This window comes from Oryctolagus cuniculus, chromosome 16 (genome assembly GCF_964237555.1).
Source record: "Oryctolagus cuniculus chromosome 16, mOryCun1.1, whole genome shotgun sequence".
Classification (NCBI taxonomy): domain Eukaryota; kingdom Metazoa; phylum Chordata; class Mammalia; order Lagomorpha; family Leporidae; genus Oryctolagus; species Oryctolagus cuniculus.
This window is the reverse complement of record NC_091447.1, coordinates 66,254,970-66,281,336: the sequence shown is the minus strand read 5'-3', so window position 1 is coordinate 66,281,336 and position 26,367 is coordinate 66,254,970. Positions and strand designations below refer to the sequence as shown.

At 63.0% G+C, this 26,367-nt stretch overlaps 2 protein-coding genes across 7 annotated transcripts in view; both read left to right on the top strand.

Annotated features, from left to right (window-relative positions):
• The first annotated feature begins 183 nt into the window (after positions 1-183).
• LPAR2 (lysophosphatidic acid receptor 2) lies at positions 184-4,651 on the top strand. Its single transcript, XM_051828230.2, has 3 exons — positions 184-367; positions 1,003-1,744; positions 3,763-4,651. The coding sequence occupies exons 2-3, from the start codon at positions 1,012-1,014 to the stop codon at positions 4,077-4,079; spliced, it is 1,050 nt and encodes a 349-aa protein (XP_051684190.1). The 5' UTR covers positions 184-367; positions 1,003-1,011; the 3' UTR covers positions 4,080-4,651.
• A 1,678-nt stretch (positions 4,652-6,329) lies between these two features.
• Positions 6,330-26,367, top strand: part of PBX4 (PBX homeobox 4) — a 38,262-nt gene continuing 18,224 nt past the window's right edge. The window contains exons 1-8 of one of the 6 annotated variants that reach the window (XM_051828225.2): positions 6,332-6,539; positions 10,464-10,537; positions 22,215-22,420; positions 22,641-22,831; positions 22,922-23,057; positions 25,339-25,474; positions 25,574-25,683; positions 26,146-26,365. In XM_051828225.2, the coding sequence (XP_051684185.2) occupies positions 6,418-6,539; positions 10,464-10,537; positions 22,215-22,420; positions 22,641-22,831; positions 22,922-23,057; positions 25,339-25,474; positions 25,574-25,683; positions 26,146-26,355 (1,185 nt within the window). In that variant the 5' untranslated portion in view covers positions 6,332-6,417 and the 3' untranslated portion in view covers positions 26,356-26,365. The other 5 variants (XM_070059077.1, XM_051828227.2, XM_051828228.2 and 2 more) reach the window with 5 other exon arrangements.

Below are 26,367 nucleotides of genomic sequence, written 5' to 3'. Positions count from 1 at the left end.
CAGTCTCCAAAGTGCGGCCGCGTTCAAGGTGTGCGGGGGCCGGGGTGAGGGTCCCGCGCCGGAAATGGAGGGGGGCGACCGGGGTAGGCGGGGAGGAAATGAGGGGGCTGCGGTTCCGGGCGACCCAGCTTGGGTTGCAGGCGGGCGAGGCCGGGTTCCCTCCAGGTGGCGGGGCGGGGCGGGGCTCCCCCAGGTGGCGGGGGCGGGGCTCCGGCCAAGGGGCGGGGCCTCCGGGCGACCCCGCCTCCCGCGCGCCCTCCGCAGCCGGACGCGCCTTCGTTCCCGCCGCGGTCGCGGGGCCATGGACTCCGGGCCCACCCCAGCCCCCGACCAGCGCGCCCCGTCTGCAGCCTGACGCGCTGCCCAGGTGAGGCCCGCACCGACGCGGGACCGGGGAGCGCGGACCCCGGGGAGGGCGCGGCACGTGTCCGCGGGGCCTGGGCGCCGCCCCCTCTCCCTTCCCTCCCCACCCCCAGCCTAGGGGCTCCGGGCGGCTTCGCCCAGCGCCTTCTCCCCGAGCGCCCTCTTTGTCCCGGCGGCCTCCAGGGTCCTCCGTCCCACCCGGAACGGCCCGATGCCCCGCCCGCTTCGGGAGCTCTGGCACCTAAATCCTGCCGGCCCGAGGACTGCAGGGACCGCCTAGCTGCCGCCTCCCAAAGGAACCGCTCAGCTCCCGCAGGGTCCCGGCGAGGGACTTCACTTTGCGCGCGCGCGCGCGTGCGCGTGCATGCACGCACACACACGCGTTTCCTGGTTTCTCCTCCCCGCACTTGACCCGGGCACCTCGTCTGCTCACGCAGCTCACGCCCCTTTGCCCTGTTCTCTCCCTTCCCCTAGCTCCCCTCTACCCGGCCCACCCCCACCCCCCGGGGCCCGGCCGGCACTGGACTGCGGATGCGTTTTGTCTGCCTTCCTCCTCCTCTCCAGGCTGCTGCTGGCTCCTTGTGTGTTTCCAAGGAGCTTCACTTGCACTGACCCCCGACTCTGTGCCCCCCCCCCCAGGTGGCCACCATGGGCCAGTGCTATTACAACGAGACTGTGGGCTTTTTCTACAATAACAGCGGCAAAGAGCTGAGCTCCCACTGGCGGCCCAAGGACGTGTTGGTGGTGGCGCTGGGACTGACGGTGAGCGTGCTGGTGCTGCTGACCAACTTGCTGGTCATCGCGGCCATTGCCTCCAACCGCCGCTTCCACCAGCCCATTTACTACCTGCTGGGGAACCTGGCGGCCGCCGACCTCTTCGCCGGCGTGGCCTACCTCTTCCTCATGTTCCACACGGGGCCGCGCACAGCCCGGTTGTCCCTCGAGGGCTGGTTCGTGCGGCAGGGCCTCCTGGACACGAGCCTGACGGCCTCGGTGGCCACGCTGCTGGCCATCGCCGTGGAGCGTCACCGCAGCGTGATGGCCGTGCAGCTGCACAGCCGTCTGCCGCGCGGCCGCGTGATCATGCTCATTGTGAGTGTGTGGCTGGCCGCGCTGGGGCTGGGGCTGCTGCCCGCCCACTCGTGGCACTGCCTCTGCGCCCTGGACCGCTGCTCTCGCATGGCCCCCCTGCTCAGCCGCTCCTACCTGGCCGTCTGGGCCCTGTCTAGCCTGCTGGTTTTCCTGCTCATGGTGGCCGTCTACATCCACATTTTCTTCTACGTCCGGCGGAGGGTGCAGCGTATGTCGGAGCATGTCAGCTGTCACCCCCGCTACCAAGAGACCACGCTGAGCCTGGTCAAGACGGTGGTCATCATCCTAGGTGAGTGAGGGCCTCTGCCTTCTGACCCCACGACACCCAGAGACCGTGAACTACACCTGATAAGGGCCGGGCGTGGGCGGTGATCCCTGGCGAGCTGTTATCTCGGCACAGACTTGAATGCTCCAGGGGGAGGAAAAGAATTCCAGGCAGACGGAACAGAAGGTGGAAAGCCTCAAGGCAGGAGTAGCCCAGAGTCTGGGAAGAAAGCAGCCTTCAAGGTTGGCTGGGGGGGGGGAGCAGATTGGCCAGCCTCGGAGGTCAAAGGTCGGGGACTAGAGTCGCGTTTTGTTCTGAGTTCTATCAGAAGTCCTTAAAAAGCTTTGGTTTTGCATCTTAAAAAAAAAAAAAAGTATTTATTTGAAAGAGTTACAGAGAGGTGGGGAGAGATGGCTGCAATGGTCAGGGCTGGGCCAGGCAGAAGCCAGGAACCAGGAGCTTCTTGCGGGTCTCCCGGGTGGGTGCAGGGGCCCAAGCGCTTGGGGCCGTCCTCCGCTGCTTTCCGGGGCCATTAGCAGTGAGCCGGGTCGGAAGTGGAGCAGCTGGGACTTGAACCATCGCCCAGATGGGATGCTGGCATCGCAGCTGATGGCTTTACCTGCTATCCCACAATGCCGACTCCAACTTTTTTTTTTTCCTTTTTAAGTTATTTATAGGGCTGCTGCTGGCTGGCTCCGTGGCTCACTAGGCTAATCCTCCACCTGCAGCTCCAGCACCCCAGGTTCTAGTCCCGGTTGGGGCGCCGGACTCTGCTGAGGCCCGGGAGTGCAGTGGAGGATGGCCCAAGTGGTTGGGCCCTGCACTCACATGGGAGACCAGGAGGAAGCACCTGGCTCCTGGCTTTGGACCGGCCCAGCTCTGGCTGTTTCAGTCATTTGGGGAGTGAACCAGTGGATGGAGGACCTCTCTCTCCATCTCTCCCTCCCTCTCTCTGTAACTCTGCCTTTCAAGTAAATCAATCTTATTTTTTTTTAAGAGTTATTTATTTGAAAAGCCTAGTGCCAAAGAAAGAAGGAGAGAGGTCTTCCATCCACTGGTTCACTCCCCAAATGACCACAACAGCTGGGGCTGTGCCAGGAGCCAGGGATTCCATTGTATCTCCTACATGGATGGTAGAGGCCCAGGTATGTGGGCCGTCACCTGTCTGCGTTTCCAGGCACATGGGCAGGAAGCTGGATTGGAAGCAGAGCAGCCGGTCTCAAACCAGCACTCTGATATGGGATGCTGGTGTCGCCAGCCGTGGCTTAACCTGGGATGGATGCCATAATGCTGGTCCCCTTAAGGAGTGCTTAGCGTGGAGTCACGTGGTCACACTGGCTGTTGGTGTAAAATGGTCTGGGCGGGGCAGGTAGCCAGGATCCACCCCCGTAGCCATGAGGACACACTCCACTTCCTCCAGAGTCAGGCTTGATTCTACTCACCGTGCCCTGTCCATTGCTGAACGACCTGCCTGCCCCACAGTGCCGTCATGTCCCTCATTGAAACACCCAGGGCCTTTGCCATCTTCCGGTTAAGAAAGGTGTCCTGCACTGGTGGTGTGGCATAGCGGGTTAAGCCACCTGCAACACCGGCATCCCGTATGAGCACCAGTTCGAATCCCAGCTGCTCTGCTTCCAATCTGGCTCCCTGCTTTGTGCCTGAGAAAGCAATGACGATGACCCAAGATGCTTCACTCCCCAAATGGCCGCAACGGCTGGAGCTGCGCCAATCCAGAGCCGGGAGCCAGGAGCTTCCTCTGGGTCTCCCATGCGGGTGCAGGGACCCAAGGACTTGGGCCATCCTATACTGCTTTCCCAGGCCACAGCAGAGAGCTGGATTGGAAGTGGAGCACCCGGGACTCGAACCAGCGCCCATATGGGATGCCGGCACTGCAGGCAAAACCAGCCTACAAGCTGTCTTGTCCTACGTCCTGCATGGTTACCTCCCCCCCCCCCCCCCCCATGCTCGGGAGACCCCTCCGACCCTGAGCTGAGCTCTGGGTGCCAGGTCTCATCCCGCTCACTCAGGCCTCCGTCTCCCAGGGGCCTTCGTGATCTGCTGGACTCCAGGCCAGGTGGTGCTGCTTCTAGATGGTCTGGACTGCAAGTCGTGCAACGTGCTGGCCGTGGAGAAGTACTTCCTGCTCTTGGCCGAGGCCAACTCACTGGTCAATGCTGCCGTGTACTCGTGCCGCGACGCCGAGATGCGCCGCACCTTCCGCCGCCTCCTCTGCTGTGTGTGCCTCCGCCGGGCCAGCCGGGAGTCCACCGGCCACTATGCCTCGTCCCCTAGGACAGGTGCCAGCACGCGCATCATGCTGCCCGAGAACGGCCACTCCCTGATGGACTCGACCCTCTAGCCGTCTTGAACTTGAATGGGATGCAGCACGTGTTGGACCACCAGCCCCGGACCACTCTTGGATATGACTGGCTCAGCCGTGTCAGAGGGGGCACGCCTGCGGGCAAGGCTCGGCAGGTGCACAGCTCTACCTGCGTGAGGGCCGGGGTTAGGGGTCATCTCCAAGTTCCCGGAAGACTGTTGGACGGAGTGTGGGAATCTCACTCTCCAGTCATCTCAGGTTTGGGTTTTTTAACGGACATTTTTGTATTTGTACTGCACACCCCTGGTGAGCCCTGTGGATTGGTTTCTCCTCTCTGGCGGGTGGGAGATGAGAGCCGAGGCCATGCGACGCAGTGTGGCGGGTTGACAAGGACAGACCACGGACGTACGTCTTCCTGATTCTTCCAGAATGTTCAAGATCACCTGTGCTGATGCCTTAGCGACACTGGACTAAAAGGGCTGCTGAGGGTGAGCGGGGAAAGGTTCCCTCGCAGCCTCCGGGGGGCTGGCCTGTGCTCGTTAGAACGGAGGGGCCGGTAGAGAGAGAGAGAGAGAGAACACACTTTGTGGAGTAAACCTTTCTATCCTCTCTGAGGTCTCCAAAGCATTTATTTATTTATTTATTTAGGTCATGGTTTAGACAGTCTGTCATCAGCTGATTCACTCACCAAGAGCCATAGGTAGGCCAGGCCAAAGCGAGGAGCCAGGAACTCCATCCGGGTCTCCCATGTGGCTGGCAAGGACCTCCCCCGCCGCCATACTTGGGCCATCACCTTCTTTCTCCCAGGGGCATTAACATTGGAAGCAGAGGAGCCGGGACTCGAACCAGCGCTCCCATATGGGAAGTCCCAAGTGGCAGTTTCACCTGCTGCACCATGAACCTGCCCTTCTGCCTCTGGTTTTTTTTTTGTTTGTTTGTTTTGTTTTTTTTGTCTTCTCTTGTGTTTTTCTGCCTGCATCTCACTTGCTGCCTGTCTGTCTCGCTCCTCTAGAGCCCAGGTGGTCTCTGGGCTGTAGGAGCCTCCTCACTCCTATCTGCCCTTTGGTCAAGGTCGAGATCATTCAAGATTACACAGGTGGTCCTGTCCAGGCAGCAGAGGGGGAGGTTGTTTGTTTGTTTGCTTGCTTTTTTAATTTATTTGAGAGGCAGAGTTACAGAGAGAGAGAGAGTCTTCCATCTGGTGGTTCACTCCCCAAATGGCTACAGTGGTAGGAGTTCAGCTGATCCGAAGCCAGGAGCCAGGAGCTTCTTCCAGGTCTCCCAAGTAGGAAACGAATCCGCTAGGTGACTTCAGGATTTTAGTTCTAGAAATTGCAGAGCCTGCCTCCCTCCAGTTCTCTCACAGACCGTACTTAGCAGGCTTCCTGTGCGGTGCTGACCTTGTCACATGGGGCACGGCTCTCCGTGGCCCCCACATGTTCGATTACTTCCTGTTACTGTGGCCAAGCATCCGGTTGCCTTCGGTGGGGCACCATCCCTGTGGCTCTGACACACGGGGTGTGTGTGGTGTGTGTGGTGTGTGTGCACTTGTGGCTCTCCCTTCCATTCCCGGCCATGAGCCCTGCCCTGAAGAAGATACTTGGGGGATGGGCATCCATTACTGAGCTCACATCTGCAGGTGCATGACGCTGGCGAAGGATCAAATCCAGTCTCCCCTTACATGGGGGTCCTTGCGTGGCGCCACCCTGAGTCCCAAAGGCCCCGAACGCGGACCTGTGTGGCTCGTTCCCTAGTGGGGTGCACTCAGTGGGCGGCCTGCATTCATTCCTTAACCACGTGGCTCGATGGATACTCAAGGTCATTGTCAACCGGATATTGAAAGGGGTGGGATTTTTTTTTTTTTTTAGTGTTGACATTGGACGCACCTGGGACCCTCAGCTGGGTGAGGTGCCCTGTGGGGCTGGGGAGGGGTCACGGGTTCTGGAAGTGAGTGGGGGGGCTGCTGAGGACTTGGCTTAGAGGAGATGTGGGGGCCCCTGAGGAGGAGCCAGGGCTCTGAGGTGCCAAAGAGGCAGGATCTGAGGAGTCCGCGTGGGTGCGGGGCTCAGGAAGCCGAGCAGGCGTCGCCCTCTCGGGTGGGAGGAGGTGGGCGGTGCCGTTGCCGGGGCAACCCTCGCGGAGTCCTGGGCCGTTGAGGCAGGCTGCTCGGGGCGTGTCCCGGGGGTCGGTGCGCGGTGCTGGTTGGTTAGCGGCGGCGGTGGGGGCGTGCCGGTGAGCGTTGCGCAGCGGCGATTGGCTGGCGGCGGCGGCGGGGGGCGGGACACAGCCACGCGCTGCGGCGGTTGCCCGTGGCGCCCGCGAGCCAGCGCTGCAAGCCCACCGGCTTCTCCTCAGCGGCCGCCGGCTCCCGCTACCCATGGACGCCCCGCCGCGCCCCGCGCCTCCGCCGCTGCCCCCGGGCCCGCGCCCGGACACGAGCGGCGTCCTGCAGCAGATCATGGCCATCACCTACCAGAGCCTGGACGAGGCACAGGCCAGGTGCTGGCCCGGGACGTTTGTGGGGGGCCACGCCGGGGGGCGGGGCGGGGTCGCAGGCCGATGTCGGGGCGCGGGGGCCTTGAGGAGGCCTGGAGGAGGGGGTTCACGGTGAGACAGGGAGAGATGGATCGTCCATCCGCTGGGTCATTCCCCAAATGGCCGCAACCGCCAGGGCTGGGCCAGGCGGAAGCCAGGAGCTCCATCCGGGGCTTCCACTGGGGTGGCGGGGGTCCAAGGACTTGGGTCATTGTCAGTTGCTTCCCAGGAGCATTAGCAGGGAGCTGGATTGGAAGTGGAGCCGCCGAGACAGGGGGAGAGAGGAGAGGGAGAGAGAGGGCAAGGTGGTGGGGTAGTGGGGGGTGGGGAGATCAGTCCTCCATCTGCTGGTTCACACCCCCCACCCACCCAGTGCCTGCAATCGCCGCGAGCCAGAAACGCTATCCAGATCTCCCACGCGGGGGGCAGGGACCCGAGTGTTCAGACCATCATCCGCTGCCCCCAGGTGCATCAGCGGGAAGCTGGATTGGACAGTGCAGTAGAGTCTTGACCCAGGCCCTCTGCTGTGGCAGCCGGCAGCCCACGTGGTGACTTAGACGTCCGTGAGGATGTCCACCCCAGGGGTTTAATTCTTAAGGGTGGGGAGCGTGTCTTCTGGTTTGAAACTTTATGTACATACATATAACATTACATTACATTTGAGAGACAGAAGTAGAGAGCTTCCATCAGCCAGTTCTCTCCCCAAATGCTCACAAAGACTGAGGCTGGGTCGGGCTGGAGCCAGGAGCCCAATCCAGGTCTCCCACGTGGGTAGCAGGGGCCCGACTCCCTTAGCCATCACCTGCTGTCCCTTGCAACACGCGTTAGCAGGAACTGGGAGTCGGGAGCCAGGGCTGGGACTTGAATCCAGACACTGCAATATGGGAGGCGGGCATGTTAGCCACTAGGCCAAATGCCTGCCCCCAGAAGTTGTATTAATAAGGTGTAGCCGGGGCCAGTGCTGTGGCGTAGTAAGTTAAGCATCTGCCTGTGGCACAGGCTTCCCCTGTGGGTGTTGGTTCGAGTCCTGGCTGCTCCACTTCTGATCCAGCTCCCTACTAATGGTCTGCAAAAATGGCAGAAGACGGCCCAAGTGCTTGGGCCCCTGCACCTGTGTAGGAGACCCAGCAGAAGCCCCTGGCTCCTGGCTCCTGGCTCCTGGCTTCGGAACGGCCCAGCCCGCCATTGCGGCCATTTGGGGAGTGAACCAGCGGATGGAAGACCTCTCTCTCTGTCTCTCCATACCTCTGTCTGTAACTCTCCCTCTCAAGTAAATAAATAAATCTTAAAAAGAAGACGATGTGGCGAGGTGACAGACACAGCGACTGCCTTGACAGGATAGTTTGTCACAGCTCCCGGGGAGGGGGCCACCTGGTTGGTGAGGAGGCGGTGGGGGTGCTGGGCAGGCCTGGCCCCGGGCTTGTGGGAAGAAGCTTGAGCCCCGGGGGAGTCAAGTGACTGCACAGGCTCAGGGCTGCGGGGCTGGCCCCTGGGGTGGTGCGGGGCGGCGGCGGCGGGGGTGGGGGGCACCAGGTAGGGGAGGTGGGTGGGCCTGGGCTCTGGGTGCGGGCTTTGGTTTACCTGGAGAAAACACGGTCACCGGCAGGTTGTTCACCGTCTCTCTCGAAACTCACTAGCCCCGGGATGTGAACACGTCAACGCACGATGAGGTCACACCCCCTTGGGGCACCTGCTGGGTTTCTCTGCCCTCCTGGGCAGGACATCAAAGAGCTGTGGCTGCCGCTGGCACTTCCTGTCCACCTCCACCTTCTCTCCCTCCCTCCCGCCCCTGAGTCCCCTGTGACTTCCGGGTTGCCAACGCCAGGTCACCTCTGGATTCTTCGCCTGCCTGGCCTCTCAGCCTCCCTCCTAAAACTGTTCTCACCGGCATCTTGGTCCCAGCCTCCGTTGCAGGCTCTCCCTGCTGCTGGCCTCTCTAAGTCCCTGTTCCTGGCCTGGGGCCTGAGCCCTTCTCCATCTGTGTTCTCGGCCCTGCCAGTGCCGCCCGCCTGTGTGTTGGGTGTCAGCTGCAACTCTGACGCCTCGTCTTGCCTAGGTCAAGGTGTCTCACCTGTCCCTTGATCCAGGCTCAACTCTGCTCCCTCCTGTGGTTAACGGGGCCACCACCCACAGCCCATGTTGCAGTGCCTGGGTTCAAGTCCAGCTTCCTGCCTCCCGGGAGGCAGCAGTGGTGGCGTTGGTACTCAGGCCCCTGCACCTGCGTGGGAGCCCCGGATGAGCTCCTGGCTCCTGGCTTCAGCCTGGCCCAGCCCCAGCTGTTGCGGGCCTCTGGGGAGAGAACCAGCAGGTGGACAGTCAGTCTCTTTCTCAATCTCCTCCCCTGTCTGTGTCACTCTGACCTTCCAATAAATGATCAATAAACACTTGAAAGCAGTGAAGTTCACTTAAGGATAGGCAGGAGACCCGGGAGCCCACACGTCTATGGCCAGTTGATTCTCAGCGAGGTTCAGAGACCTGCAATAGGGAAAGAACAGTCTCTCCTTCCACACGCGGTATGGGATACCTGGACCTCCACGTGCATTAGAATGGGCTTGAACCCTTACCTCACGCCATATATAAAACTCAAACAGGCCAAATACCTAAGTGTAAGAGCTAAATCTTTAAAACTCTTAGAAGGAAAAAAACATGTTTCTTAAAGGTAGGAATTACAGAGAGAGAGAGAGAGAGATCTTCCATCTGCTGGTTCACTCCCCAAATGGCTGCAACGGTCAGGGCTGGGCCAGGCCAAAGCCAGGAGCCAGGAGTTTCATCCGGGTCTCCCACGTGGGTACAGGAGCCAAAGCACTTGGGCCATCTTCTGCTGCTTTCCTGGGCACGTTAGCAAGGAGCTGAATTAGAAGTGGAGTAGCCAATTGCCAAGGTTCTGGCCTAGCAGGTTGAGCCTCCGCCTCTGATGTGGGCATCCCGTCTGGGCACCGGTTCGAGACCTGGCTGCTCCACTTTCGATCCAGCTCCCTGCTAATGCTCCTGGGAAGGCAGCGGTCGTGGCCCAAATGCTTAGGGCCCTGCACCCATGTAGGAGACCCAGAAGAAGCTCCAGGCTCCTACCTTTAGCCTGGCCCAGTCCCGGCTGTTGGAGCCATTTGGGAAGTGAACCAGCAGATGGAAGCTTGCACTCGCTCTCTCTCTCTCTCTCTCTCTCTCTGTCTCTGTCTCTGTCTCTTCTCTAACTCTTCCTTTCAAATAAATAAAAAATAAATCTTAAACAGAAAAAAAGAAGTGGAGCAGCTGGGTCTCCACCTGGCACCCATATGGGTTGCTGGCATCGCAGGTGGTTAAGCCACTGTGCCACAGCCCCGGTCCCAGAAAACAGTCTTGAAATGCCCACAACAGGCTGAAGCCAGGAGCCAGAAACCCCCTCTGGGTCTCCCCTGAGGATGGCTCGTCCCCTGCTGCCTCCCAGGGTGGACTTTGGGAGGAAGCTGGATCAGAAGTGGGGTTGGGGCCTGAACTCGGCCATCGTGCTGTGGGTGGTGAATTATCTCGCTGCGCCCTAGTGCCCCGCCCCGGGATACGTTCAAGCCATCTGTAGGTGATAGGTGATGCCTAATAGAGAGGCAGCGCTGTGTACACAGTTGCTATATGGAACCGTGCAGAGTGAAGACAAGGTAACCTGTTCTGCGCATGTTCGGTGCGGACGCCGTTTGCTTGGGAATGATTTTCGGTCTGAGGACGCTGGCACCCGAGGGCGCCAAGGGCCGCCTGCCCGGTGCACTGTTCACGTCGCGCGAGTCCGCTTCCCCTGGGACGCTGTGATGGCGCGTGCTCACAGCCGGCCCAGCGGGCTCGGTCTCTCCCGGTGGGGCGTGTGCGCCCTCGCGGCCCACCCGCCTCCCGCTCCTCACCCGCTGCTCTCGCCCCTTCCAGCAAGCACGCCCTGCACTGCCATCGGATGCAGCCGGCTCTCTTCAGCGTGCTCTGCGAGATCAAGGAAAAGGCAGGTAGGCCGCCTAGAAGACACTTCCGGGGTCCTCCCCAGGCCCCGGCCGCCACTCGTCCTCGCGGGCGCTTCTGGCGCCGGGTGAGCGGGAGGCCGGGTTGGTGCCTCGGCAGCATCCCGGCTTCTGTTCCGTCTGCTCGCTGACCTCCCCGTTTATGACTGGAGAAATCCAGGAAAGAGCAAACGCCCCCACGCACCTGCCTGCTGCCTGCGAGGCCTGCGAGGTGCCGCGGCGCCCAGTCACGCAGATAGAAGAAAGAGGCCCGGATTAGCAAAGCAGAGTGAGGACAGTCTTTATTTAAAAAAGATTTAGTTATTTGAAAGGCAAAGAAAGGTCTTGCAGCCACTGGTTCCTTCTCCGAATTCCACTTCAGCCAGGGCTGGGCCGGCCGGAAGCCGGGAGCTCCATCCGGGTCTCCCACGGCGGTGGCAGGGGCCCCAGCACTCGGGCCACCTTCCGCTGCTTTCCCAGGCACGTTAGCGGGGAGCTGCATCAGAAGCGGAGCTGGCACTCTGACTTGGGACGCCGGTGTCCCCTGGTGGCGGCCCCTGGCTTGGACACATTGGGCGAGAAGTGCTCCGTGCGTGGCCTTGGAACTGCCCCTCCCTCGGTCCAGTTTGTCTGCGGTTCCTGGTGGCTAGCCTGAAGCTGTGGGTCCAGGACAGGAATGGCGCAGGAGACAAGTCCTCGCTGCGTCCTGCTGGGGGTGGGGGTGGGGGTGGGGTGCCGGTCGCAGGCCCCATCGCTGTGGTGTCCGCCCCGATCACGTGGTCAAGGCTGATGAGAAGTTGAAGACAGATTACAAGAGCGGCCACCCCATGAAGGTCATTCATTGGCAGAAGGGCGACCACTGGATTTCTGGGAGTGAGTGGGTCGGCTGAGTCACTGGTGGGAGTTCTGTAGTCGCCAGGGAGCGTGGCACCGCACAATGTCCGGGAGAGCGGTGTGCGGGACGCGCTGTGTCTCTGAGAGCTGGCACCACACGGGCACCGGGAGAGCGGTGTGCGGGACGCGCTGTGTCTGTGAGGGCTGGCACCGCAGGGGGGCCGGGAGAGCGGTGTGCGGGACCGGCTGCGTCTGTGAGGGCTGGCGCCACACAATGTCCGGGAGCGTGGTGTGCGGGACGCGCTGTGTCTGTGAGGGCTGGCACCGCACGGGCGCCGGGAGAGCGGTGTGCGGGACGCGCTGTGTCTGTGAGAGCTGGCACCACACGGGCACCGGGAGAGCGGTGTGCGGGACGCGCTGTGTCTGTGAGGGCTGGCACCACACGGGCACCGGGAGAGCGGTGTGCGGGACGCGCTGTGTCTGTGAGGGCTGGCACCGCACGGGCACCGGGAGAGTGGTGTGCGGGACGCGCTGCGTCTGTCAGAGCGCTGCTGGGGCGGGGGACTGGCATGGACGTGACAGTACGTGGCCCGAGCGCCAGTGGGTTCTGTGTGACCTTGTGTGACTGACCTCTCTGTCCTCGGTCCTCCTCTGTGATCTGGGCACAGTGCTAGTACTTAGGGTGGCTGAGGCCCGTGGAAACTGAGTTCACATAAGGCTGCGGTAAGATGCCCCGCCTCTGGGAAATTCCACCGTAAACCTGCATTCACATCTCCCCTAATCACTAAAAGGACATGTTTTTGTTTTTTAACCCCCTCTGTTACAATTGTAGTGAAAATAAACATAGCATACACTTTACTACCGTAACCAGGAAAATATGTTTTTTAAAAATTTCATTTATTTATTAGAGAGGCAGAGTTATAGGCAGAGAGAAACGTCTTCCATGCCCTGGTTCACTCCCCAAATGCTGCAGCAGCCGGAGCCGATCTGATCTGAAGCCAGAAGCCAGGAGCCAGGAGCTCCATCCGGGTCTCCCGCGCAGGTGCAGGCCCCCAAGCACTCGGGCCATCTTCTCCCGCTTTCCCAGGCCACAGCAGAGAGCTGGATTGGAAGCGGAGCAGCCAGGACACAAACTGGCAGCCATATGGGATGCCCGCACCATGGGCAGAGGCTTAGCCTACCATGCCACAGTGCTGGCCCCCATTAAATTATTGTAAAATTTTATTTATTTATTTTTTATTTGAAAGGCAGAGAGAGAGAATAAGAGGGAGGAGAGAGAGGTCCTGTCTCCTGGTTCACCCGCCATCTGCCTGCATCCACCAGGCCACAGCTGGGAGCCCAGATCTCAATCCAGGTCTCCTCCATGGGTGGTGGGGACCCAAGGACTTGGGCCATCACCTGCTGCCTCCCAGGGAGCTGGGATCAGAGTGGAGCTGGGTCTTGAACGCAGACGCTCGGATATGGGGTGTCGATGTGCCAGATGGCGGCTACCCATTGAGCCGAACGCCCGCCCGGCCCCACGCCCAGATTTTTGACCGTGTAGGTAGGAGGCAGTATCCCTGAGCCCCACCTTGTTTGAGGGTCCACCGTGAGAAGTTCCTTCCGGTATCTGTTTCTAGAGGACCGTAGAGCCAGCCCCGTGTTCTCTCTCCCAGACTTTATCCCTTTCCCTGCGGGCGGGGCCCCTGTGCAGCTCTTTGCATCAGCTCCCTCCTTCCTGTCCCCCTCACCCCTCGTCCCCCTCTGCTGTTGACACCCCCTCCCGCCGCGACACCCCTGTGGGTGCTCCCTTCTGGCCTGCAGCGCCCATTGCCAGATTGTCCTCCTCCCTGGACACCCCTGCCCCCGCAGACCCCTCCTGGGGTGTGTGAGTGCTGAGGGCCTGGCTGCTCTGGGGGACGCAGACACGCAAGCCTGGTGCTGGCGCTGGCGGTGACTTGGCTGTAAGCGGATTTGCCCTCCAGCCCCGTAGCCCTCCCCGCTGGTGCTGCAGCAGCCGTGGGAAGGCCCCAGTACGCCAGGGGGCGTGGCCAGCTCGTGTCTGGCCCTCCCCTCCCTGGAGACTTGGCTGTAGCTGAGTGTGATGGAATCGGGTCATGGTGACCCCGTTTATCTGTCACCTGTGACAAATCGCAGTGTTAGTGCCACATGCAGAGACAGGACCCGACAGGCAGTGGGCCTGGCCACACCCTGCCCGGCCCCCTCCCCGGCCCTGGGAGACAGCCCTGTGGGGGCTCCCCACTGCCCCCCGCATCTGGCTTTCGCATCACAGGAACAATTTAGCAGTGAAGAGGTGGAATTCAGCGGTCGTGGCTCACCTGTCGCCTCAGGAAGCTGGCACCCCGGTGACCTCCTTTCTACCAGCCGGCTGCCGGGACAGGGCGAGAAACCTGTTACTGGGAGCCTGGGTGTGCAGCCTGGGCCTGTCTGTTCTACCCCACCTCCTGCGTGGCTGCTACTGCAGCTCGGTCAGCTTCAAACCCAGCATCTCCCAGGGAAAGATAAGGATTGAAGCCTGCGGCTCCCAGGGACAGGCCAAGGTGTGTGCGCATGCGAGCCCCGGGCAGGGCCTCGCGGGACACTGGTGCTCAGCGTGAGTCACACACGTTCAGCCTGCGCCTCTATTTATTTTTTTAAAGATTTTTAAATAAAATTATTTGGAAGGCAGAGTTACAGAGAGAGGCAGAGAAGAGAGAGGTCTTCCATCTGCTGGTTCACTCCCCAAATGGCCGCGACAGCCAGAGCTCTGGGCCAGGCCAAAGCCAGGAGCTTCCTCCGGGTCTCCCAGGTGGGTGCAGGGGCCCAAGGACTTGGGACATCTGCTGCTGCTTTCCCAGGCCACAGCAGAGAGCTGGACCGGAAGTGGAGCAGCCGGGACTCAAACCAGCACTCGTATGGTGGGGGAACGCCAGCGCTGCAGGTGGTGGCTTTACCCACTATGCCACAGCGCCGTGCATCTCTTTTTAGAAACGAATGCTGCTTTTCCGCTGCCGGCCCAGCTGTCCCCACGTGGGGTGCGGTGGGGCAAGGACGGGGCAGCCACCGTGCAGCCGTGAAAAGCCTGACTTGTCGACAGTGGCCGTGGGCCGCTCAGACACCTGCAGTCTAAGTCCAGGGCAGCCTCTTCTTGAGAGCCAAGTTGAGCACGTCCGTGGCCGTGCAGCTGGGATCGCGGGGGGGCCTGCTTTGGGCCCCGGCCTTGATGAGGGGGGCAGCTGTGCCGTGTGGTCTGAGAAGTTAGCCGGTGGTGGCAGGAAGGTGAGGGAGACCGCAGTGCCGCCCCACCTGCCCCCGGCCCCGTGACCAGGAATAGCCCGTGTGCAGCCCAGAGAAAACCCTGTGTGGTCTGGAGCCAGTGCAGAGCAGGGGTCCCAGAGCGACGGGGCTGCTTCTCCAGTTAACCCCGAGTCTCACGTTGCCCCCTGGCGGAAGAGGACAAACCCGCAGGGCCAGGACCAGCGCTGGGGGCCGCAGGGTGCCGGGATGAGTCCTACCTGTTCAGCTGCCCATCCGGCTCCCTGCTGGGGCACCTGGGAGGCAGCAGGAGACGGCTCAGGTGCTGGGGCCCTGCACCCACATGGGAGCCCCGGATGGAGCTCCTGGCTCCTGGCTTCAGCCTGGCCCAGCCCTGGCTGTTGCAGGCATTTGGGGAGTAACCCAGCGGATGAGAGATCTCTGTCACTTTCAAATTAATAAATGAATTTTTTTCTATAGTGTTTGGATTGGGGTCAGTCATGTGGACCTCCCAGCGAGAGTGAGGTGGGGCCTGAATTCAGACGGTGGCGCTTGACCCCAGAGCAGGACGCGGATCCAGCCTGTGCGAAGGCCTTTGGGTCCTGGGGTGCAGGTGGGCAGGCAGCTCAGCCCTGTCATGCTGAGCCCCAGAAGCCCCTTGGCCGTCCCGTCCCGGGCAGTTGCTGAGCCTGCTTTGTCCTCCCCGCAGCGTGACTGTCCCCTCTGTGGGTCGCGAGCCCGCGTCTGGGTCTTGGTTCAGTGGACATGGGCCTGCTGCATTGCCGACTTGTGCTGGGCCTGGGAACCCTCGCTGTGCTGCGTGGTGGGGGGTGGAGGTAGTTGGCCGCTTGCCGAGTGCACAGGAGTGATTGATAACTTCCGGAAACACCCTGGTGCTTCCTGTCTGCGCTCGCCTGTCCTGCTGGTGGCTGCCAATGAAGGTGACTCCTGTTTCCTGTCCTTGTCAGCCGGTTGGGTAGGCTGCTGTTGCAGTACGGAGGTCGCTGGTCGCGCGGCTCGGCCTCCTGGTTGGCGCCTGCTGTCCCTGTGGGTGAGTCCCATGGAGAGCTCGAGGGCCGGGCTAGGGGCCCCTGGAGCCGGCGTCTTCCCTGGACCCCTCTCAGGGTGGGACTTGGGCCTCCGAGCAGCTGAGTCACCCTGCAGTCCAGAGCGATGGTTCCTCCAGGCAGCGGCCGCACCTACGGGCTGTTTATCTTTGAATTAATTAAGACCACGTGTGATCATTTAAAAAATATTTATTTATTTGAAAGGCAGAGTTTGACAGGGAGAGACAGAGAGAGAGCGAGATCTTCCATCCACTGGCTCACTCCCCAAATGGCTACAATAGCCAGGGCTGGGCATTAGCAGGGAGCTGGATGGGAAGTGGAGCAGCTGGCACTCAAACTGGCACCCACGTGGGATGCCGGCACTGCAGGCAGGGTTTAACCTGCTGCGCCACAGCGCCGGCCCCCAAACCACATATGATTAACCAGCACATTCCCCCGCCACGCTAGCCACATTTTAAGAACCGCATAGCCACATGTGGTCTAGAACATTCCAACATGGCATAAATTGTGTTGGATGGAAAGGTGGGTGGGTGATAGAGACAGACAAATCCAGGAACACAACCCAGCACCCGCAGTGTGGCATGTCCGTAGCCCGGAATATCACTCAGCCGGGAGCAGGAACGGCGCTGCCAGGTGCCCCACAGAAGGGCAGCGGGGCGCGCCAGCCTCCTGCTGGATGAGCCGTCAGCAGGAAGTGCCCTGAACCGGCGAATCCATGCGGCAGGAAGCACACGAGAGACTGGCAGCTGCTGAGACAGGCTCTCCTTGTAAGGGTGGCGAAAACGGCACAACCCTGAAGTAAACCAAAAACCACCGAAGTATTTCAGCTCACTGGGTGGACTGTATGGCGCGTGAATTATACCTCCAACTGTTGCATTGGGACGGGCGTGGTGGGGGCACCCGCATCATGCCTGGGTTGAGTCCCACTGGGTCTGCTCTGGGTCTGGCTTCCTGCTGATGCGCACCCTGGGAAGCAGCAGTGATGGCCAAGTTCATGGATGGCGCTCCCGGCTCCAGCTCCTGGGGGCACTTGGGGAGTAAACCAGCCTCCCTCCCTCTCTCTCTCTCTCTCTCTCTCTCTCTCTGCTTTTCAATAGATGAAAAATAAACGAGTAAACATTAAAAAAATGCATGAGCTTCAGGGCAGAAGAGTTTGGGCAGGTGCTGTGGCTCTGAACGGGCCTTGGCTTAAGGCCTTTGTGTAGAGTCCTCAAGACAGTTACGGAGAAGGCATATTATGAAGGACCGTGCGTGGATGGCGGATGTTTTGCACCAAGACAGAACCTGTCTCTGACTTGCATTTTCCTGTGGATGTTTGGGAGAGCCCGCCCACGTACACGCACACACACGCACACACGCACACGCAGTCTCGCAGCACTGCTGGCCGGGTGAGAGTTCTCCCCAGGGCCTGGCTGTCGCCTGCAGTTAGCTTGCACTCTTGTTCCTGGTTTGTTTTCTGGCTCGCTCCCTGGAACGCCCTGGCACCGGCAGATACCAGTGCGCTTGGCGACGGCAGGAAAGTGACTAAGCTTTCCTGGGCCGAAAAGGTTCTGTTGGCCTGTCACCCACGCCCTGCTTCACGCTGGTTTCCCGCAGTGTCCGTGAGGGCCTGGGCTTTACTTAAAGTATTAGAGGGAAGGACACACACACACACACACACACACACGCGCGCGCGCGCGTGCGCAGCTTCCATCCACCGGTTCACTCCCCAGATGGCCGCAAGCCAGGAGCCTGGAAGTTCATCTGGGTCTCCCGCACGGGTACACTTGGTCCATGTCCCGCTGCTTTCCCAGGTGTATTAGCAGGAAGCTGGGTTGGAACTGGAGCAGCCACGACTTGAACTGGCACTCATTTGGGATGCTGACGACACGGGTGGTGGCTTTACCTGCTGTGTCATGACACTGGCCCCGTGGGGATTTTTTTTTTTTGGGGGGGCAGGCAGAGTTAGACAGTGAGAGAGAGAGAAACAGAGAGAAAGGTCTTCCTTTTTCTGTTGGTTCACCCCCCCCCCCCAAGTGGCTGCTACGGCTGGCACATTGTAGCCAGTGCGCTGCGACGATCCGAAGCCAGGAGCCAGGTGCTTCTCCTGGTCTCCCATGGGGTGCAGGGCCCAAGCACTTGGGCCATCCTCCACTGCACTCCCGGGCCACAGCAGAGAACTGGACTGGAAGAGGAGCAACCAGGACAGAATCCGGTGCCCCCACCGGGACTAGAACCCGGGGTGCCGGTGCCGCAGGTGGAGGATTAGCCTAGCGAGCCGCGGCGCCGGCCGAAAGGTGTTTTAGCACAAGATTCTAGGAGGCTGGGAGGTGGCCAAGAGCAGGACAGTACAGGCAGCCGTGCGCCCCTGGGGTGGCCTCTAGGGTGGCGGGGGAGCAGGCAGAGGGGCAGAGGTGGTCATTGGTGAGCCCTGCTCAGCTCTCGCCCGAGTTCCCAGCTCCCAGAGCCTCCTGCTGGGGCCCCTGGTGACAGAGAGGACCCACGGCTGTGCCTGTCCCTCCTCAGAGCCCCGCCCGCACCTGTTCCCGTGCCCTGCCCTCGCCTTGTGCTTGCACCAGGGAGGGGTGCGCCCCCCCCCCCCCCGCCGCCGGTCACCTTGTCCTGGGAATGACATGTGATGCCCACCTCACAGGTCTCCCACGGGCGTGGTTCACTCCCGTCTGTGATCCGGCTCCGGCTGTGTGGCCCCTCCTGGGATGCCCGAGTGAGTCTTGGCCTGGCCTGGGTGGTCCTGTCCAGCCGGCAGCGCCGTCTCCACCCCAGCGCCGGCAGTGGTGACGCACAGGGCAGCAGCCTCCGGCTACGTGTGCCAGGGTGACGGGTTTGTGGGCGACCCCAGGGGCTTGTCCGGGCGTCTGATGTCTCGGGCGCCAAACCCCGGGGTTCAGCAGGCTTCCTCCCAGGAGGGTGAGGCTCCCGCCCCCCAGCTCAGCCTGGGAGGGAGCTGCCCCACAGTGCCTTCCCTGGGCAGGGGCGATGTCACCCAGGTGCGCTCCTGTATCAGCCTGCTCAGGCTGCCGCTCCCAGCTCCAGCCGCCGCCAAGCTCGGCCGGATGTGCTGGCCGGCGACTTCTCTCTGAGGGCCTCCGCCTGGCCGGTGGGTGGCCGCCGTCTCACCGTGGCGCCCCCTGCGTCTCTGCCTAGGAAGACGCCAGGCCTGCTGGGTGGGCCCCACGTGGGCCCCACCCTACTGACGCCTAATGCCCCGTCACAGCAGCCCCCTACAAAGCACGGCGCGTTGCCCGCTGGCTTCGGTTCCAGGTTGTGGTTTGGTTCACGGAGGTTTTTATCGCCCTGATAAGTAGGGAATGGGGCGTGGGCCGGCTGTGTTCTACACCCTGCTCCCCCCGAGTGGCAGGCGGGATCCCTGTGCTCAGCCCCTGGGCCCCGTGGCTAATGGGGAGCCCCGGGAGAATCCGGGGCACCCCTGGGATGCTTGGGGTGTTTTGCTGGAAGAGAGCTTGCTGTAATTAATGGTAACAACAGAGCAGGCTAATGACCGTGATCAGGCCAGGACTGCGCTTGGGGAGCAGGCTGAGGGCGCTGCGTGCCGTGTGCACGGAGCAGCTGGGGGGGGGGAGGGGCCCACGCTGCACTTGGCACACAGCTCCAGCCAAGTCCAAGCCCTCGGCCCTGGGTCAGCGGCATCCCCAGCAGGGACTGATGATGGTGACCGAGGCACAGGGTTTTCCTCTTACACTAGGTTGCCTCTCCTGGCGTTCACGGCGTGCTGCTCGTGGGTGACCACTGTGTACGTCCAGGGAGGACATCTCTGAGCGTGGGTGTCAGTGGTCCCAGGATCAGTTCTCAGGATGGGGGCGTGGAGACCGGTGTCGGGAAGCCCCTGTCCCCTGAGGGGCGAGTGTTCTTGTGAAGAGAGGTTTGACTGGGGAATAGTAAGTCCTATTGTTCTCTGGTGCTTTTTGACAGGCAGAGTTAGACAGTGAGAGAGAGAGAAATGTCTTCCTTCAGTTGGTCCCTACGGCCGGCGCACCACGCTGATCCGAAGCCAGGAGCCAGGTGCTTCTCCTGGTCTCCCATGGGGTGCAGGGCCCAAGCACTTGGGCCATCCTCCACTGCACTCCCTGGCCACAGCAGAGAGCTGGCCTGGAAGAGGGGCAACCAGGACTAGAACCCGGGGTGCCGGCGCCGCAGGTGGAGGATTAGCCTAGCGAGCTGCGGCGCCGGCCGACGTTCTCGGGTGTTTTGAAGACTCCTCGGCACCTGCTGTGGTACTCGCCCTCGACGGCTCTGAGATGCTTCCTGTTGGATTGACAGTAAGTAAAGGGGGCCGCGTGGTGGTGCAGCAGGGGCAGCGCCGGCCTGCGACGCCGCATCCCACACCGGGGCGCCGGGCCGAGTCCCGGCCGTCCCTCTTCCCGGAGGCACCTGGAGGCAGCAGCGACGGCCCGGTGCCCGCGGCCCGGCCACCACGGGGAGGCCCGGGTGGAGCCCTGGCTGGCTCCCGGGTTCAGCCTGGCCCGGCCCCAGCTACTGGGGCCGTTCGGCAAGTGGACCAGCGGATGGAAGACATCTCTCTCTCTCTGTCCGCCTCTCAACAGACAAGTAATCCTTAAAAATAGACTCCTAAGAGGGCACCGCGAGCCCTGCAGCACCCCCCCCCCCCGCACACACGGGGGCTGACGCGGCTGCTGCCCTCCTCAGCCGAACTTGTACCGAAGAGGTGGCGGAGGCCCTGCCACACCCGGCTCTGGTGTGCTGGCCCCTGGTGGTCTCAGCCTGGTCCTGGTGCCCGGCCCAGCTGCAGGCACGTAGGGAGGAGCTGCTGGGCCCATCCCAGGACAGGGCCCAGGGTGTGCAGGGCCCCACAGAGGGCGGTCAGCAGGTTCAGCCTCCGCCTGCAGTGTGGGCATCCCATAGGGGCGCCGGTTCGAGTCCCAGCTGCTCCACTTCTGATCCAGCTCTCTGCTGAGGCCTGAGAAAGCAGTGGAAGGTGGCCCGGGTCCTTGGGCCCCTGCACCCGCATGGGAGACCCGGATGAAGTTCCCCGCTCCTGGCTTTGGCCTGGTCCAGCCCTGCTGTTGCTGCCATTTGGGGAGTGAACCAGCAGATGGAAGACGTCTTTCAAATCAGTCTTTTTAGGAAAAAAAAGAGAGAGAGAGAGAAGGAAGAGGTGCGCAGAGTCAGAGGAGCGCCTGCGGGTGGGGCCGCCCCAGGCGCGTGTGGAGGTCGCTGGAGGAATGTGGGCTCTGAGGTTTCTGACTGCACACGGGGCCCTGTGCCCTGCGTCCTGTCCTTGTTCACGGCGGGGGGCGGGGTGGCACAGGCACCTCTGACCCAGCAGCTACAGCAAAGCTCCGCCCCTTTGTTGCTGTCTCTTTCCCGCCTGTTTCCAGGCCAGCGACTGGTCTCTGTCCATCTGTCCGTCCGTCTGTGGACTCTGCCCCTCCCTCTGCCTCCCCTCCTCACATGTCCTCATGGTACAGCGTGGGCTTTGCCACAAGTCCCGAGCTGAGGGACGGTGTTTTGCCCTTTTCCTCCGGCCAGCGTTAGCTCCTCAGCTTCTCCAAGTTTCTTTCTTTCCCTTTTATTTGAGAAGCAGAGTGACAGAGAGGGATCTACCTGCTGGCTCAGTCCCCAAATGCCCGCGACAGCCAGGGCCGGGCCGGGCCAACGACAGGTGTCCGGGTCTCCCATGTGGGTGGTGGGCACTCAGCACTTGGGCCGTCACCTGCTGTTTTCCCAGGGTGCATTAGCAGGGAGCTGCATCAGAAGTGGAGCCTGGGGGTGCCTGTGTTGTGGCCTAGTGGATTAAGCTGCCGCCCGTGATGCTGGCATCCCGTATGGGCGCAGGTTCAAGTCCTGGCTGCTCCACTTCCAATCCAGCTCCGTACTAATGCACCTGGGGAAGCAGCGGAGGGTGGCCCAAGTGCCTGGGCCCCTGCACCCACGTGGGAGACCCAGAAGACACTCCTGGCTCCTGGCTTCTGCCTGGTCCAGCCCTGGCCATTTGGAGAGTGAACTTGCGAATGGAAGACCTTTCTCTCTGTAACTCTGACTTTCAAATAAATCAATTAAAAAAAGAAAAACAAGAGTGTGGAGCCCGGACTAACTCAGACACTGTGGTATGGGATGCAGGGGTCCGAACAGGTGATTTATCACATTGAGCCACAGCTCCCAGCCGCTCTGACCTTACAGAGTGACGCCACCCCACGCCCCGCTACACACACACACACACACACACACGCACACGCATGCACGCACGCACGCACGATGGGAGGGCCCCGCCCCGGATGCCGGGCTCCGCTGCCTGCCTGTGTGTCCGTGCCAGCGCCTGGGTTGTGCCCTCCTTCCCAGCGCTGGCAGAGACTTGGCTCCGGGGTTCACGCCTCCCAGCACAGGGCGCCTCCTGGCGCTGCCCTGCCCGGCTTCGTGCACACCGTCAGAGCGGGTCACCCCACGTCTGCTACCAAGTTTCCCCAGAAGCCAAGTGTCCTTTCCCTTAAGCGTTCCACGCGAACTGTGCCGTGTCTCCATGGCCGTGCCGTGCCGGCAGCACGTCCTGCTCTGTCCCGCTCTCCCCTCTGCAGTGGTGAGCATCTGCTGCCCCCAGGAAGAGGAGCCCCCCGGCGCCCAGCTCCTGCGGCTGGACAGCATGCTGCTGGCCGAGGGCGTGGCCGGCGCGGCGGCCCCCGGCGGCTGTCCCAATGGCGGTCGCACTGAGCGCTCGGACTACAGGGCCCAGCTGGCCCAGATCCGGCAGAGGTACCGCTCTGAGCTGGAGAAATATGAACAGGTGATCTCTGCGTGGACGCGACCCTCTGGCGCGGACGCGATTCTCCCAGAAAGCTCACCCCGCGCACGACCGCCTTCTGCGGTGTGGACGGGGAGGGCGCGCTCAAAGCCAGTCTGTGTGCCAGCTGTTGGGGGCGGGGCGGGGGGCTGGGACCTGGTCCTGGCCCTGCGCTGCCCCCTGCTGCCGGTCACAGGCTGGCGCGCGTGTGTGCCCACCCCAGGCCTGCGGCGAGTTCACCACGCACGTCACCCACCTGCTCCGGGAGCAGGGCAGGATGAGGCCCGTGTCCGCCCTGGAGATGGAGCGCATGGTGGGCGTCATCCGGGGCAGGTTCCGCGCCATCCAGACGCAGCTGAAGCAGAGCACCTGCGAGGCCGTGATGACCCTGCGCTCGCGGTTCCTGGATGCCAGGTCCGGGCCGCGGGCCTCGCACGTCTTCCCGGGGAGGTCCGGGGAGAGGGGCCGCGAGCAGGGCCCACCGCCGGGGGTCTGTCCTTGCAGGCGGAAGCGGCGCAACTTCAGCAAGTGGGCGACGGGGGTGCTGAACGAGTACTTCTACTCCCACCTGAGCAGCCCGTACCCCAGCGAGGAGGCCAAGGAGGAGCTGGCCAGGAAGGGCGGCATCACCGTCTCCCAGGTGACACCTCCCGCCGGCCTCCGGGGCCCCGCGGGGGTCCTCACCCTGAGCGCGGGGTACGCGCGGGCCCTCTCTTCCCTGACCAGCTGGCCAAGAGGTCAGGAAACTTTACAGCTTTGTTTGTTCATCATTGAGCAGCCGAGGGAGGGCTTCCGTGTGCTGGTTCAGTCCCCAGTTGTCCACAACCGTGTGGCCAAAGTCTTGCGTGTGCTCAGCCCCTTCCCCGCCTTCCCTGCCACAGGTGGCCGCCAGCCCAGGCCAAGCCCCCAGCAGCCCCCGGGGTCACCTGGGCTGCTCTGGGGTCCTCAGAAGCAAGGCCGGGGCCTAAGGGGAGGGCGCTGGGCTGTGTGTTGTCAGGGCCCCGTCCCCGTGCCGCCCCTGTGTGGCTGGGTGCACATGGTGGCCCCGACCCTGTCCCCGTGCCGCCCCTGTGTGGCTGGGTGCACACGGCGGCCCCGTCCCCCCCCACCCCGTGCCGCCCCTGTGTGGCTGGGTGCACACGGCGGCCCCGTCCCCGCCCCCTGCTGCCCCTGTGTGCCTTGGGCACGAGCGCACCCAGCAGCGGAGCTCTGTGCTGGGACTCTCCTAACTGGGTCCACCAGGGCTCGGGACGCTCTCGGGGGCGACGATTGAAGGGAGGGTCCTGAATGTGGGCCCCGCTGTTCCGCAGGCTGTGAGGGTCTCACCAGGAACCGTTTGGGGAGGGGCTGTTCCCTTCGGGTAAGGGAGGGTTTTTTTTAAGATTTTTTTTTAATTTATTTAAAAGAGTTACAGAGACAGGGAGCGGCAGGGATGTGGGGAGACACAGAGGTCTTCCACCTGCTGGGTCACTCCCCAAAGGACCACCACGGCCAGGCCTGGGCCAGACCGAAGCCAGGAGCTTCTTCCGGGTCGCCCACCTGGGTGCAGGTGCCCCTGCTCTCCCAGGCACGTTGGCAGGGAGCTGGGTCAGAAGGGCAGCAGCCGGGACTGGAACTGGTGCCCTGTGGGGTGCCGGCGCCGCAGGTGGAGGCGTTACCTGCCACGCTGCGGCGCCGGCCCTGCAAGGGACAGGACAGGACTGGCGGCAGCTCAGGCTGAGAGCAGAGAAGACGCCCAGAGCGAGGCGTGCGCCTGCACCTAGGACAGGTGCGCCCAGGGGCCCCGGCACTCACCCACGCCGGGTTCGCTGCTCGTCCCTCTGCAGTGCCGAGTGAACTCGCACGGGAGAGTGTTGGCAGACTTAGCTCTGCAGAGTTCTGGAACATTCCGTACAGATAAGTGGAAGCCAAGGGCCCACCCCAGGCTGGGGCAGCAGGAGGCCCCTTCGGGTGGTGGGAGGCTGGGGTGGAGCAGGCAGCCCAGGCACCAGGGAGACGCTCTTGTCCTGGCTACCGCCGGCAGGGCCGCGGGAGAAACTAAAAAATCATTAGCGGAAAGCTTTTAAAAAGCCTTTATTTCATTTCGAGTGGCGGAGGAACAGAGGAATCCCCCAACTGCTGGTTCCTTCCGCAAACACCAGGAGCCAGGAGCTCCACCCGGGTCTCCCCCGTGGGCCGCAGGGACCCCAGCCCCGGAGCCGGCACGGCCGCCCCCCCACCCAGGGCGTGCATGCGCAGGGCGCTGGCGCTGGCAGCGGAGCCAGGACTGAGCCCGGCGCTCCGATACGGGGTGCGGCGTCCAAGCGGTGTCAGAACCGCTGCACCCACCCCCACCCCACCCCAGGAACAAAGCGTTTTTAAAGGAGCAGCGGTGGTTGTCCTGCGGCCACTCAGCTGCTTCATCCAGTTGGCATGGCGAGGCACTGGCTCGCGCTGGGGCTCAGGCCCGTGGGCAGGGTCCCCTACTCGACGTCGGGACTGGGGGTGCTACCGTCACCGGGCAGCCGAGGCCATGGCGCCCCCTGGCCTGCTGCAGCGCACAGAACGGCCGGACATCGCCGCCGCCTGGCTGCCATCCTCCCTCCTCTCCCTGAGGCTGCAGCGCCCCCGCAGGGCCGAGCGCGGCCACTGCAGCCAGCCGCCTCTGCGCCCCGCTGTCCCTGGATGTCTGGGACTTGGTCCCGGGCCTTCCTGCCAACCTCCCAGAAGTGGGGTCGCCCTGGCTGTCGCGTTTCCCAGAGGAATCTAGAAGGTTCCAGAAGGAGTTCAGAGTGCGCAGGTCACGGCTCGCCTGTGAGACGCCACCTCCAGGGTGTCCTCCAGCAGACGTCTCCCGGGTCCTTGGTTCAGTCACCAGCGCGTGCCCGTGGGCGTGGGGCGTGGCCCTGCAGCGCCCCCCCACCCACCCCGTGTGTCCTCAGGTCTCCAACTGGTTCGGCAACAAAAGGATCCGCTACAAAAAGAACACGGGCAAGTTCCAGGAGGAGGCCGCCACGTACGCCGGGAGAGCAGCCCCGGACGCCCCCGACGTCGGGGTCCCGCCGCCGCCCGGCCCCGGTGAGTGAGGCCGGCCGGCCCCCTGGGACCCGGCGCTCACTGCGCTCCCCCGCGCAGCCCCAGCTGACCCCGCGCCCCCTGTGACCCGGCCCCCTGCAGCTTCCCTTGCCCCCTTCCCACTGCTGGCCGGCGCTGGAGACGTGTTTCTGAGCCTGCGGACGCTGGCCTCCCTCCAGCCGCCTCCAGGGGGCGCCTGCCTGAAGGCCCAGGTGAGAGCAGCCGTGGGGTCCACCCGCGCTCACCGCGAAGTCTGCCCTGCCCCCACAGTCCGCAGGATGACGGCGCGGGGCTGGGGGGCGCAGTGCCCCAGAAGAGGCGGTGTGGGTCCCCGGGGTAGGGGCGGCCAGGAGGAAAGTTGGGCTCCTCCCCGGGGAATGGCTGGGAGGGGCTCGCCTTCCCCGCCCCTGGGAGCTCAGAGTGGACACCGGCGGGGGCGGCGCCTGGGCTGTATCGGCAAGGCCACCCGGCAGGGCGGAGGGCACGGGGGCCGCCTGGCCCTGCCCTGAGTGAGACTCCGGGAGCCCCAGGGGCTGTGCGGGCGTGCGGGCCCCCTGCTGCGCCCGCCCACACGCTGCCCTCACAGCCCACAGGGCCGCCCTGGGCGCTCCCCTCCTCTCGGGAACTCAGGCCCACCACGAGGCCAGAGCGCCTGGTCACCGCTCTCTCCCCAGGGTGGGCCTGACACTGGGCCTGCGGCGCAGCGGGAGCCGTCGGGCTGGGCTTCTGGGCCTCTTCCCTCTGGCCGAGCTGAGCCGTCCCCCGTGCTCTCGGTGGCCCCAAGTCCTTGCCGGAGCCCAGGGCGGCTGGGGTGGCACGGCCTCCTGCGCCTGCCTCGGGCGTGGCGGCTGGACGCTGGCAGCCTCCCCCGCCGCCCCCTCTGACGGTCTCTGTCT